This window comes from Artibeus jamaicensis, unplaced genomic scaffold (genome assembly GCF_021234435.1).
Source record: "Artibeus jamaicensis isolate MK-2021 breed Jamaican fruit bat unplaced genomic scaffold, CSHL_Jam_final contig_685, whole genome shotgun sequence".
In the NCBI taxonomy this organism is placed as follows: domain Eukaryota; kingdom Metazoa; phylum Chordata; class Mammalia; order Chiroptera; family Phyllostomidae; genus Artibeus; species Artibeus jamaicensis.
Genome location: NW_026521924.1, coordinates 28,014,983 through 28,029,292, shown reverse-complemented (window position 1 = coordinate 28,029,292; position 14,310 = coordinate 28,014,983). Strand labels below are relative to the sequence as shown.

Here is a 14,310-nt window from a genome sequence, read left to right as displayed (position 1 = left end):
ACACGCACGTTACCCTGTGATGCGACGTGTGTGATATGTACCCCAAGGTACAGCAAAATAATAGGGGAGCCCCAAGGATGGAGTGGCCAGACCCACCTGGGGATGGTGTCAGGGAGGAAGGGACAGGGGGACATGGGCTTGGTTTTTAAGGATGGCCTACAGTTCACTGGACAGACAGGAAGAGCACAGGCGTGCGGAATTGACCGGCAGTTGTGAGTAGCTAGAAAACTATAAAGTTTGGGAACCTGCAGAAGGTGAGGCCAAAGAGAGGGGTGGGAGGAGTCAAATGCAGAGGGACCTGACAGCCAGGAGTCCTGAGTGGGGATTCACTGCAGGGAATAGAAGCCCCTTACACTCTCCCAGACAGCAACGGTGTTCAAATGCAGGATTCAGCGGGCAGTTTCCGAACAAGAGCAGGAAGCAGAGACTCGCCAGGCCACCCGGAGGCTGGGCGGTCTGGGCAGTGGGGTGGCGTGGGCTGAGATATTCCCCCAGGACAACAGCGGGCACTTGTCAGCCCCTCGCTGTGTTCTGCTAGAAGCTGTCCTAAGTGCTCTGGGTGTGTTGACACATTTAATCTTCACTGCAGCTCTCTGACGTAGATACTGTTATTATCCCATTTTGCAGATGAGGAAACTGAGGCTTTGAGGAGCTAAATAACTGGCTCAAAGTAAGGAAGTAGCAGAGCTGTGACTTGGACCCAAAGTGGTCTGACACCAGAGCCCACGCTCTTAACGGCTGCCCTCTTCATCCTCTGTCAAACCTCCTGGGTCCTTGCCGCTCCTTCACTCTGTCCCTTCCCTGTGTTCTCTGGCTTCTCTCACAGGGTCAGCACTCTGTAATTTCTTTATGGCTTCTCTGTTCCCTGCAACATGGGACACACTTGCTTGGAGCTTGGGTTTGACGTCAAGCTGGTTGAAGCCCCTGGGCCAGTCAGTAGCAGTTAGGATCAAACTGCGCAAGCTCGGTGACGGAGCAGCCCTATAGCAGGGACTACAGGGGAGGGGACAGATCTGAGAATAGGGTGGCAGATGGGGTCGGGGGCAGCTGACAGACCATTTTAGGAACTTGGATTTTGACCTGAAAGCAGGGGAATAATGTGAGGATGTGATTGGATTTATAGTTTTGAAAAAAACCCTCAGAGCAATTTTATTACATCCGCTGGCATTTCTGAATAAGCTGCCAAATGACATAGGCTCCATTAACCTCAGCAAACATCCAGTAAGCCCTTTCTCTGGGTGAAACCCTGTTCTTGACCCAGGGGACTCAAAGGTAGTTGAGCCTCCAAAGGTCCATGGTCCCTACTGGAAGTTAATAACATGGGTCCATGATGCCCGTGCCTTTCCGGGGAATCGCCCGCCAAGTCATATGTGTGTGGAAAAGGGTCTATAACTTTTACCTGATTTCTAACACAGTGTAAAGAGCTCGCGCTCGGGGATCAGACTGGCCGAGGTGAAAACCCCAATTCCGCCACTTCCCAGCTTCGGAACCCTATTTTCCTTCCTTGCTCATTGGAGATGGAACACAATACGCTATAGATAGAATACTGAGGGTTTTGCAAGAATGAAATAAGGTGTCTCATGAAAAATGCTAAACATGGTGCCTGGCATACCATGAACGCTCAGTGGGAGGTAACTATTGTTACCGTCATCAGTCTCACGGCGTGAAAGCAGCTCCCACCCTGCGGTTGTGATGCACCGCGGGTCTAGTTCACGAGTCAGGGAGCTGCCTCTTTTTGTCAGTAGTTTTACTGAAACACATCTACACACATTCGTTTGTGTGCTATCTAAGGCTGCTTCCACACTGCAATGGCAGAGCTGAGTAGTTGCAACAAAGAATTCATGGACTTTAAAGTCTAGCATATTTACTATCTGGCCCTCCATAGAAAAAATTCACCAACCCCTGTGTTCCATGATTAGCTTCCAATGACTTCAGTTCTCTGAGCCAGTTTCCACGTCTGTACAATAAATGGGTTTGTATTTAAATCATCTTTTTAGCTCAGCCGCCCAGCCATTAAGTGAATAGTGTGATGGGAAATGTTCCCGAATGCTGAGGAGCCTCCTGCAGACTCAGGGTATTAGGGTGACCACCCCATTGCTGGTTGATAACTAATGTCACTCTCTTCTCCTCACAGATCCTTGCCATAATTTCCATAATGTTCATCGTCCTCTCCACCATTGCCCTGTCACTCAACACACTGCCCGAGCTACAGAGCCTTGATGAGTTTGGCCAGACCACGGACAACCCCCAGCTGGCCCATGTGGAGGCCGTGTGCATTGCGTGGTTCACCATGGAGTACCTGCTGCGGTTCCTCTCCTCGCCCAAGAAGTGGAAGTTCTTCAAGGGCCCACTCAATGCCATTGACTTGCTGGCCATCCTGCCGTACTATGTCACCATCTTCCTCACCGAATCCAACAAGAGCGTGCTGCAGTTCCAGAACGTGCGCCGTGTGGTCCAGATCTTCCGCATCATGCGCATCCTCCGCATCCTTAAGCTTGCACGCCACTCCACTGGCCTCCAGTCCTTGGGCTTCACCCTGCGGCGGAGCTACAACGAGTTGGGCTTGCTCATCCTTTTCCTCGCCATGGGCATCATGATCTTCTCCAGCCTTGTCTTCTTTGCGGAGAAGGATGAAGAGGACACCAAGTTTAAAAGCATCCCTGCCTCTTTCTGGTGGGCTACTATTACCATGACCACTGTTGGGTATGGAGACATCTACCCCAAGACTCTCCTGGGGAAAATTGTGGGGGGGCTCTGCTGCATTGCGGGGGTCCTGGTGATTGCTCTTCCCATCCCCATCATTGTCAACAACTTCTCTGAGTTCTACAAGGAGCAGAAGAGGCAGGAGAAAGCGATCAAGCGGAGAGAGGCTCTGGAGAGAGCCAAGAGGAATGGCAGCATCGTGTCCATGAACATGAAAGATGCTTTTGCCCGGAGCATCGAGATGATGGACATCGTGGTTGAGAAAAATGGAGAGAATATGGGTAAGAAGGACAAAGTACAGGACAACCACTTGTCTCCCAACAAATGGAAGTGGACAAAGAGGACACTCTCCGAAACCAGCTCAAGTAAGTCCTTTGAAACCAAGGAGCAGGGTTCCCCTGAAAAGGCCAGGTCATCTTCTAGTCCTCAGCATCTGAACGTCCAGCAGTTGGAAGACATGTACAATAAGATGGCCAAGGCCCAGAGTCAGCCCATTCTCAATACCAAGGAATTAGCCACACAGAGCAAACCAAAGGAAGAACTTGAAATGGAGAGTATCCCCAGCCCCATAGCCCCTCTGCCCACTCGTACGGAAGGGGTCATAGACATGAGAAGCATGTCGAGCATCGATAGCTTCATTAGTTGTGCCACAGACTTCCCTGAAGCCACCAGATTCTCCCACAGCCCTTTGGCATCGCTCCCCAGCAAGACTGGGGGCAGCACGGCCCCAGAGCTGGGCTGGCGGGGAGCTCTGGGCGCCAGTGGTGGTAGGTTTGTTGAGGCCAACCCCACCCCTGATGCCAGTCACCACTCTTCTTTCCTCATCGAGAGCCCCAAGAGTTCCATGAAGACCAACAACCCCTTGAAGCTCCGAGCACTTAAAGTCAACTTCTTGGAGGGTGAACCCAGTCCATTACTCCCCGTTCTGGGGATGTACCATGACCCCCTCAGGAACCGGGGGGGTGCTGCCGCCGCTGTGGCTGGACTGGAGTGTGCCACACTCTTGGACACATCTGTGCTGAGTCCAGAGTCCTCCATCTATACCACAGCAAGTGTTAGGACACCCCCCCGGTCGCCCGAGAAACCCACAGCAATAGCATTCAACTTTGAAGCAGGTGTCCACCAGTACATTGATGCAGACACAGATGATGAGGGACAGGTACTATACAGTGTGGACTCCAGCCCTCCCAAAAGCCTCCATGGGAGCACCAGTCCCAAGTTCGGTGTCGGGACAAGATCAGAAAAGAACCACTTTGAAAGTTCCCCCTTATCCACCTCCCCTAAGTTCTTAAGGCAGAACTGTATTTACTCTACAGAAACATTGACTGGAAAAGCCCCCAGTGGTCAGGAGAAGTGCAGACTTGAGAACCATATCTCCCCCGAGGTCCGGGTGTTGCCGGGGGGAGGGGCCCACGGAAGCACACGGGATCCGACCATCTGAACCAGCCCACATGGAGGACAGACTTGTGGCAAGGCCCGTAGAGGCGTGCTGCTCAGCTTACCTGCCACAGAGCCTTTCTGCATGAACTCTGAAACAGAAAGGCTCTGCAAAGCCCCCAGAAAGAAGAAAAACTCTGGAGAAAGCTCCCCAAGACCTTGAGAGCCATGGTAGGTCCACCGGAATGCAGCTAGCCAAGCTGTAGGACCTGGCGCCTCCCTGTAACAACTCCACTGCCCTCTCTGGGAGGTGACATGAGCAGAACTCACAGCCACCACTACCACACTGTAGACGTAACCAAGGCCACCTGCTCCCTGTCCTTCTCTCATGGCTCTCCATCACAGCTGCAGAAGGCAACATCTCCCGTCCCTCCTGGCTTCAGCTGGAGAAGGATATTGGAACACGTGGCTAGTATTGGAAAAAGTGGGTTGACCAATTTGCTCTGGGCGTTGCCTGGCCACCTCTGGGAGCTCCTGTCCATCACCTCCTGGGTGGACCCCACGGTTAGAAGGCCACAGGGAGTGCTTGTGTCATGGAGAAATCTCTGCACTGTAAGCCTCGATCCCAGTGCAAAACCCTTACTCAGACGGCTTCATTGACTTCCCCGTTTCGTAGTCCCTGAGGTTTTATTTTGAGATATCATCGGGGTGAGTTGTACCACTTGTACTCAATTCTAATTGCCCCCTGGCAATCTGGGAAGGGTTCAGAAGGCGGGCATTCAGCCAACGGTGTGAATGCTGAGCATTGCTTTAGGGTTGTTGAGGGAATACATTTTCTGTACATCACTGGTGTAGACTCAAAAAATATGCAAGTGTCAAATATGCAAAAGAAATAGCTTATTCAAAAAGACTGTATGTTCCCGAAGAACAGAATAAGATCTGACTTTTTTTTTTACCTACAAAAATGAAAGGGAAAAAAAATCCCCATTTGAAATGCCCCGTGCAGACTTTCGAATACTTCCTGCTGTGGCAGGGAGAGCATCTACTATAATAGAAATCCTCTTTCTGTTTCCTGTGGTATTCAAGTTTTTAAAAAAGTTAAAATAAAAAGCACTTTATGTTTTTCAAAAATAGGTTCTACCAGGGACAGTGTCACCATCTTGCACTTTAAAAGAAGCACTATTTCCCGCGGGCTGCTTCCTGGGACTCTGGTTGGGTGGATGCTACAACACATGCCTGTGTCCAGCCACAGTGGGTGACACTGTGCTGGTATTGTCGTCTGCCAGGTCAAAGCCTGCAGGCGCCTTCCCTGCCCCTCCGAAGCATCCCCTAAGTCCCCTTGCAAGGAAGAGTACGTGGCCCATGTGGAGGGCCTCTCATAAAGTCACGTGTACAGGACAGGCACATCTCAAAAGAAGACAGTAGGCAGTTGGGCATTGGGTACTGTACTCTGTTCTCTCTCTTGTCAACCAGCTGTCGGTGTGTTTTCGGTGTCACCGTCTATATTAATAAGCTCAGCTCTCCTTCCTGCAGCCATCAATGCAGCCAGTACAGACAAAAGCAATAAGTATCTGTGCGCATCGTGAGCGGTTGTAGCACATCTTCTGGTCTTGGTGTTGCTGTCCTAGTGTGGTGCACTGGCGCTGGTCTGCTTGAGTTCAGTCTGACCCTGTGGTGTTGCTGGCTGTTCCTCAGTTCATTGACATTGGGTTGAGCCACTGGTTAGCATGATGCCAAGCCGATGGCCCATCTGTCAGTAAAGATAATACGTTATTGATCTGCCTGTTTGTAGTACCATGGACTGATGCTGTTCTCCTAACACAGTTTTAGGAGATGGTGTCCCAAGTACAGCAGTATATATCTGTCCGTCCTCAGCTGTGACAGGTATGTGTCTTCCTGATGAGACAAGACATGGTGTTGTTCCGCTGTCCTTCATACAATGTTATCGGTCCACCTGTTAGTACAGTGGCGTGATCCACCTGTTCCGTACACCAGTGTCACAGAGTTGTTCTGCCTGCCCTCCGTACAGCGCCACAAGGCTGGCTGCCCGTCACAGGTGTGATGACGTGCGGTCATTCCTCGCCCCTAAAAATGTGTGTCCTCTGCTGAATGCACACCTGGCTCACACTGCTTCTTGGCATCTCCCAGGACAACAGATCCCTCCAAGAGGGGACAGTCCTGCTCTGTGCTGTGTTAGCAAAGACAAGGCATGTGAAGTATCTTGACTCTTCCAAAGTCCCTTCAGAGGACTTGACGGCAAATGCAAAGGGACTTAAGGGACAGAGAGAGAATGAGGTCATGCTGTGCTAGTGACACACCAGAGAGAGGCAGTGGCAGTGCCCCTGGGGGCTTGGCGGGGGTGGGGGGGCATCTCTTCTTCATTTTCATCAGTGTCTGCCATCAGCACAAACGGGAAAATTCAGGGAAAACAAATGCTTTTTAATAAAAGTAAATAGTTGTGATTTCTGATTCAGATATTTTTAGAGCTGATGCTATCTGTAAAAATTAATAATATAGTCTATTTTACATATCAGGAAAGTGAACATGTTTAAATATAGCCATATATACTGAGAAGGAACTTACCACCCCTTCTTCAAATCAAGGCGTTTCATTCGTTGGTTGAACCAGATGAGAAGTGTACAGATTGGAAATTCTCTCTCTTTTTTTTAAAACTAATAACCAATTGGTGCAACTCTCCTCGTAACCAAAGGCCCTTTCTGCCTTGTGTGGTCACGCAGGGCCCGGCCCTTCCTTCCTCATGCATTTTGTCTGACCTTAAAGTAGCATTTTATCGAGTCACTTTTGAAGGACGAATTCAGAAGTATCATGAAGAACCTACCTTTTCAGGCTGAATAGCCAGAGTCCTATAGAGTTCTTATAGAAACAGAATAATTGAAACTCAGCATATACTATGCTTAGAAAGTATTGTGTTCTGTTTGGGTTTTTTTCTTTTACTTGTGTATGTCTTGTGGGAACATAGCTCTTACCCTGTGCCCGATTAAAATAGAGCGCTGGGAGTGTATCCAGGCCCTCACCTGCCAAAAAGGAACACACTGAGGTTTTTAATATGTGTACATCCTACCTGTACCCGTGTACATGCACTAGGAAATCTACCTAGGAGTCTCCATGAGAAGCTAACCTTGACCAACAAATCTTGATGGAGGAGGGGAAAGTCATGGTTTGGAAGCAGGTATTGCTTTACCTTGGTGGTCCATGTCCCACCCATTTCTGAACCAATAAAAGCGGGAGGAAAAAGACAAGTCAACCCAAAGAAACAAAACTAGGGGCTGGAGGCGAACTCTGTGAAACTTGTCCAGAGCCCAGCTGAACTTGAGTCCCCCCAGCTTCCACCATTATCAGAAAGGGCTAGGGACCAGGTAGCTATGTGTCCCAACCACACAGAGCGGGGAGAGTCTGCGAGCCGCGGACAGAGGCAGCAAGCTCTGGAGAAGTCCTTCGGTTCGCCTTGTTCTGTCTGGGGAAAGAAAAAACAGCAACAGGATGTCGGTGCAGTAGATTTCTCGGTGCCTTCTTTAGGAATTTTATCTTAAGCACACTGAATGGGGGAAGAAAAAAGAGGAGAGAACCTTTGTTTCCGTGAAACCCCTTTCTCTAAAAGCACTGGGGATCAAGAAGGAAGCATTAGACGTGGAAACAGCAAAACCCCGAGGAGGCCATTTCCTCTCAACCCGCCCGGCTTGCCCCTGAGAATTGCTGGCCATGCAAACTTTGTCAGACTGAGTCCCAACCTCTCTTCCACCGTGTCTTAGTCACCGTAGCCTCGTTTCTGCCCTTTCTCCTAATAAGTCCCACCTTTCTAAGGTGGGAAAAAAAAAAACACAGCAAGATTCTCCTCTGTAAAGTTGTAATGTAGTGTTGACTTTTGTAAACTGTTGTATATTTCTGTTTCCTCCAAGTCACGGCTGGAGTGTCAAATCCACGGGAAAGGGCAAATTTAAAATCCACCACGGACAAGGCTCATTACAGCCAGGTCTCTGGCTCCCTCCTTTCCTTGTATCTCTGCCAGCTAGTCCCAGGCTTCAGCCTCCAAACAAGGAACTTTGAATCAAACGAGAGCACGGTGAGCTGCCTCTGAGATTCTTTGGGAAAGGACTTTTTCTGTGGCTGCGAAGCTGATAGGAGGGAAGAAGGAGGCTCAGCCCAACCCCCCGCGAGACAGAGGAGAGCCTCCAGCCCTGAGCTGAACTTGCTGACCTCTCACTGCTTATAGGACAGCATCCAGATGCTCTAAAGGGACCCAAGCCAGCCCCAGCGACCCCCACAAATCAGAGTTACCTCTGCAGTTTCCATTGCCATTTTTCTGGCTCTAGAAGTATCTGATGTGTGACTACATCATATAGGTTGTCCACATATCTCAGAGTAGTCTATTTTTCTGTTCAGATAAATATAAAATGTATTTTTAGCAAATTTATAATAGGGCCACTGAGTCGAATTTCTTTTGTAATATAGAATAACACCTTAGGAGGTTTGTTGTCGGTCATTATCGTAGCTGATGTCTTCTGGTCTTTTACGTCCATTGTCCCGTGGGCTGCTTTTTTTTCTTTCTTCGCTTCCTAATGATTCTGATTTTCTGCGAGCGCAGAAAGATGCCAGGGTTTGACTTCCTCGGCAGACATTTCCTGCCACGAGGCCTAGAGACTATTGATATGGTCAGCTTCTTCATTCTGTCTCTGTGTTTCTCGTCATCGTTCTGAAGAATCCAGGACACACATGCAGGATCGAGAGCAGGTGACCCTCAAAATCAGGACGGGATGTGGGCTTGGTTTGGCTCGTTCCTACACACGTTTGGGAACCTGAGGGGACTGAGTTTTCTCCTCCCCCCCAAATTTCAGACCCAAAAATCCCATGCAGGCTAACTTCCCGCTGGGCGTTTCTGTGCTCCAGAACACACCCACGCCCCTCCTGGCTGGCCTGTTGCCATGTCCAGCGCCCTGCTCCCTGTGTCAGCAACTGAATCTGAAGGACGGAACATGTTTGGTTCTTGAGAACAGGCTGGGCTTCAGATCTCATCAGCTTTTTATCAGTTCTTCATTCCAGTTCTTTGCCAGCAGCCTCACCAACAGACAGTGGCCAGACAGGCTTGCAGCCAGACCCTGTGAAGACATGTCCCCAGAATCTGCCATCTCATCTCTCTTTCCTTTTGCAGCTGCTGGCTTCATAGAGCCAGAGATCTGGTCTCTGCGGCAGGGGCTGCCCACGCCCTTCTAGGCCTCAGGGAGTTTCTGGTCTGTCCTGATTGTAATTCCACCAGGTAGTTTCCCCCCCCCCCCCCCGCCGTGGGTGGGCAGAGAACACCTCACGAAACACGATCTTCAGCAAAAAGCAATTTTTCCTTCCATCAGCTCATGCAGGAAGATGAAGAAAGCTCAGATAATCTCCAACTTGCATTCATTTCAATTTTCATATCCCACCCGCCTCACTCTCCACTTTAGGGCTCTGGCCTCTGCCCCGAATCAGAGCTCAGAGCCAAATCAGGACTCCTAGAGGGCAGCGAACCACTCCCTGCCCCACCCTACTGAAACATCCCCAAGAGGAACTAATCTGAGTACCAATCTATTATTCTGGACTAAGACCCTAATCAAAGTTTTTCCAGCCCCCATATTCTTGGTAATCTGATTTGAACCAGAGCCAAACAAAATAGACCAGATTTGTTAAAACTTCTGCACAAGAACATTAAAAATAAATTGTATTTCCCAGTAGCTTGCTGAGTTTGGAGCCCAGATAAACAAACACCCTCGCCTGTGGCTGTCTGCAGCTAGAAAGAGGTTGTATAGTTTGGGTACCCATCCACTGTCCCTGATAACTGTCTTAACCTGGAATCTTTCGGAAACTCCCCGAATTCCAACTTGAAGAAATGGATTTAGAAGGGTCTCTGTTAATGGAGCGGCACCTCAACTTCACCTCTAACTTTTCCACTCCTCCCTGCAAAGATCCCAAAAAGATCAGAGATGGAGTGGGCAGCTCCCCTGAGGAAGAAATCACCCACCTGCCAGAGGGCTGCAGGCGGATCTCTGAAAGTTTCTCTTGCCTGAGAAGAACAGGGCGGTCAGCTTCAGCTCACATGAAGAAAGCACTTTTAATAGGTAGGGCTGCCTCACCATGGAACTCGTTGCCGAGCTGGGTAACGGTCTCCCTGACATCACAGGTGTTTAAAGAGAGGCTAGACGGTGTACAGAGTGGAGATTGCACAGGGACCCTCTCGTTGCATAGCAACGGGACTGAACAACCTGGGAAATTCTCTCTCCCCCTCTGTTTCCTGGCGCGCGTGCGTGTGTGTGTGTGTGTGTGTGTGTGTGTGTGTGTGGTTTGAACATCTGGGCGTAGACTCAAGTCACTGAGGCAAAGGCAGGGAGGGCCATTAGCAGGAACTCAAATGTTAGGATTTGCAGCTTTCAAAGAGGGTTCTAGGTTGAGACTGTGGTGCAGGACACCCTGTTTGCTCCTGTCCCATATCCTGGACAATGTCAGTGACCCTGTCGATCACCCATCCAACCTAGTCTCAGTGTCCTAACAGGAACCCCGTGGGGTGGGATGACACTCATGCTACCCTCCCCCAAGGCCACCCACAAAGCAGCCCCATCTCTGGCTGGCTGGCTGTCTCTCGGTGCTTCAGCCCCTCTGCCCAGCCCCTGTGCCCTCATAGACCTGTGGATTTCTGTACAAAAGACAATTATCTTTTACCCACTAACCAACCAGCTACTGCCCAGGCAATAGCAAATGAACAAACTGCCCAGGCAATAGCAAATGGCACCATTCCAAAAGGGCTTTTTTCCCCCCCTGGCAAATAAAACAGGAAATCCCATTCAAATCCTTTGAAAGTCCCCACCCAAGGAAGTTAAATCCAGAAGGGACAAAAGAGAGAGGCAGCCGTAATCCAGTTCCAAAGCAAAATAAGGCTTCGGCCACCGCCAGGCCGAATACCTTCTCCCACCTCTGTAGCCCCCTTCCCAGGTCTGGGTACTGCATTCTTCAAGGGGAGCATGTGACAAAGAGGTTTTACAGTCCCCCTTAGTTTGTATATGCTGGGTTGGAGGAGGCAGTCTCCAGCTACTTTATCACAAGGTAAGGCAGGATATGTGTGAACAGAGAGACTGAGCAGCTGCCAGTTTCCAGGCTTTCCCCTTTGAGGCTCTTTCCTGCAGAAATAGCTCAAGTTAGTGGCTGCAATGGTATGACAGTCCTGAAAAATGAATTAACTCCCAATTCTGTGTCGTTAGGATGCTCTCAAGGGTCCTGCATGGACCACCCCATCCTACTTTCCTCCCTGAGCTAATCCAGGTTTGGAAAACAAGGAGGGAAGCACAGGAGAAGATGCCCACGAGAGTTGGATTTCTCCATGACTTGGCTCATGGACCCTGGTCTTCACTAGGGCTTTGGGCTCTCTCCTAGATAACCTTGACCTCTGAACTCGATGTGTCTGGTAGATAGGGAAGAAAAAGGTCAGCAGCTGCTGGGGCGGCAACTGGCCCTTTTTTCTCCAGAACTATCCTGGTTTTAACCCAAGGTCAAGGTCTGGGAACACCATTATCTGCACAAGGAACTCAGGGTTATCCCCCAATGTATGTCCTTGGCACATAGTGGTCACCCAACCTGTGTTTTTGAATGAATGTGTAAATGATTGATTTCTGAGTGAGCGATTGATGAGTGAATGTGTGAGGGAATAGAGGAGTTTATTAGTTCTCACCTGGCTTGAGGTATTGCTAACTGGGAAGGAAGGAGAAATGGGGGGCCCTTCCGATTAAAGCCTGTAGTAGCCCCACCAATGCCATCTGTCCTTTCACTCCATCAGGGGCCAAGGTGATGACCAAATTTGACACTTGTCTGCCCTAAGGGCCATGGCCTTCTCAGAACTACACTTCCAGGGGACCTATGGGGCATTCCCAGCCTCCTTCCTACTCTTCCACTCTGCGTTTCCAGCCTCATGTTCCAGTGTAGCTCACATGTAGCCCATGCAGAGATCACAGAGTGGTTTTCCAATGAGCAAAGCCAAGGGTTCAAAGTAAGGGTTTTCCATGGTCTGGGATTTGCTGGGGGCAGGAACACGGGAGATGACATCTAGAAACTGGATCACCTTCCCTGAGCCATGGGAGTCCAGCTGAAAAAGAGGCCCAGCCTGCCCTCCAGCTTTTAGAGCCAACAGTCTTCCTCTTCGAATGCCCCCATGGTAGCATGTGCCCGATCCTGTTAGCTCAGACCCTCTGTCACTCCAAGGAACCAGGGTGTGAGGTTGAGGTTCTTCTGCCAGCAAAGCCATTCTGATCGCCCCGCCCATGATGGGGGCCAAGCCAATCACATTAGCCATAAATGACCAATGTCCTTAGCTGCTCTTTTCTCGGGGTTGTGTTCTTGGGTCCTGTTCATCTCTGGTCAGTTGACGTCTCCAGTCCTACCTGTAAAGGTGAAAACAAGCATTACACAGACACACACACACACACACACACAAGAAAACTAAACAAAAAATCCAGTGTCTTTATGCATGTGATGAGATGAAATTGTGACCTCCAGCTGCTGTCCTGTCTTGTAAAATACGTCCAAATGTTTAAGAATTTCTAAGCAAATGGTCCCTTAACGAGGTCTGCAGAGTTCAATAAAAAGGTATGGAGAAAATAAGCTTGGTGGAATTTGTCTTATTTTCTGGAGGGCACAGAAAGGCAGAGGTGTGCAAATCTGCAGGGGAAGCTGAACTGAGGGACTTGGAGGGGCACCTCTGGCTGTTCCTCTTCACCTGAAAGAGAGAATATGAAAATATCATTGGCTTGTCACCCCAATGTACAAGGAGTAGCAACCCGCCCCATGGGGTGCTGATGGACCGAAGCCCCCATTCGGTCTTCCGGCTCTCGTGTCAGTGGTACCTGGGGATTCCTGGCCTTACTATCTCTCTGTCTCATAAAGATATCTCACTGTGCCTACAGGGGCCACACACTCCACTCTCACCGTCCATCCCTTCTCTGCTTCATTGTTCTCCGCGACACTTATCACCTCTGAAACAATATACTTAACCTATTTATGCTGTTGATGGTCCACCGCCCTCCAATAGAACATAAATTTGGGAACTAAAAAGCAGAGAGAACAAAGACCAAAGGAAAGAAAATAGAACAGGATACTCGTATCCAAGGATGGTGTCTGTGTGTGTGTTTGTTTTGCTTTGTTCTATTTCACCCCACACAAACAGTAACTACCGTGTACACTGCTCTGCACTTGGCTTGTCTCATTTCATCCTCATACCTTGCAAATCATTCTGTACCAATACAAAGACAGCTTCCTCGTTCTTTTGTAAGCCTGCATCATGTCTTGTTGTACACAGTAATTATTAGTCTCCCACAGCTGAGCGTTCAGGTTGCTTCCCAACTTTTGCTGTAACAAACTGAGCTGCAATGAATGGCCCGTCGGTGGTTCCCATGGGCTCTGCCTTCCAAACAGATCTGGAATCCGCATCTCTCGGCCCTCTGCTGTCCCAGCTCCGGGCCATGCCATCACTCTCGAACTGCAGCGGCCTGCAGATCAGGCTCCCTATTTCCACCCTTTCGGGCTCTTCTCAACACAGTGGCCAGAGGAATTCTGTCAGACTGTCAGTCTGATTATGTCACTCCACCATCAAAGCCTGTCAAAGGCTTACCATGACATTTTGAATAAAACCCAAAGTCCTTGGCAGAGTCTGCAAAGCCATACATTCCCAGGCCCCCGCCTGTCTTTGCTTTCACCTCCCCCCTCTCTCCCCTGAGGATGGCCTGCTCTATGGTCACTGTTCTCACTGTGCCTTAAACATGCCCGTGTGAGCTCACCTAATGCCACCCCTTTCCAGCCACCCTCCCAGACTCCTCTACCCCATCTGATCTCCTATCTTATTACCCTACCTCCCTCACCCGCCTTCAGACACGTTGGCCACCAGTCAGTTTTCCAACGCACCAAGCATACTGCCACCACAGGGCCTTTGCTCGGCTGTCCCCTCTACCTGGAACATCCTTTCCAGGCTAGCCACAAGGCTTGCTCCATCCCCTCCTTCAAGATCACTTTCTCAGCAACCTCTTTATCTGACAATCCTGTTTATAACTGTTCATAATGACAACCTCCCCTTACACACACGCACAATTTCACAATCCTTCCCCTTCTCTGCTCTGTTGTTCTCCATAACGCTTACCACCTGTTGACTTACCCTATTGTATTTATTTTGTTTATTGCTTATCACCCTCCACTAGAATGTAAATTTCT

At 49.6% G+C, this 14,310-nt stretch overlaps 1 protein-coding gene across 2 annotated transcripts in view; it reads left to right on the top strand.

The window, feature by feature from the left end:
* KCNB1 (potassium voltage-gated channel subfamily B member 1) overlaps positions 1-12,711 on the top strand; it is an 84,415-nt gene extending 71,704 nt beyond the window's left edge. For both annotated transcript variants that reach the window (XM_037167119.2, XM_037167128.2), the window contains exon 3: positions 2,135-12,711. In XM_037167119.2, the coding sequence (XP_037023014.1) occupies positions 2,135-4,144 (2,010 nt within the window). In that variant the 3' untranslated portion in view covers positions 4,145-12,711. The remainder of the gene's footprint in view (positions 1-2,134) is intronic.
* Positions 12,712-14,310: the final 1,599 nt, after the last annotated feature.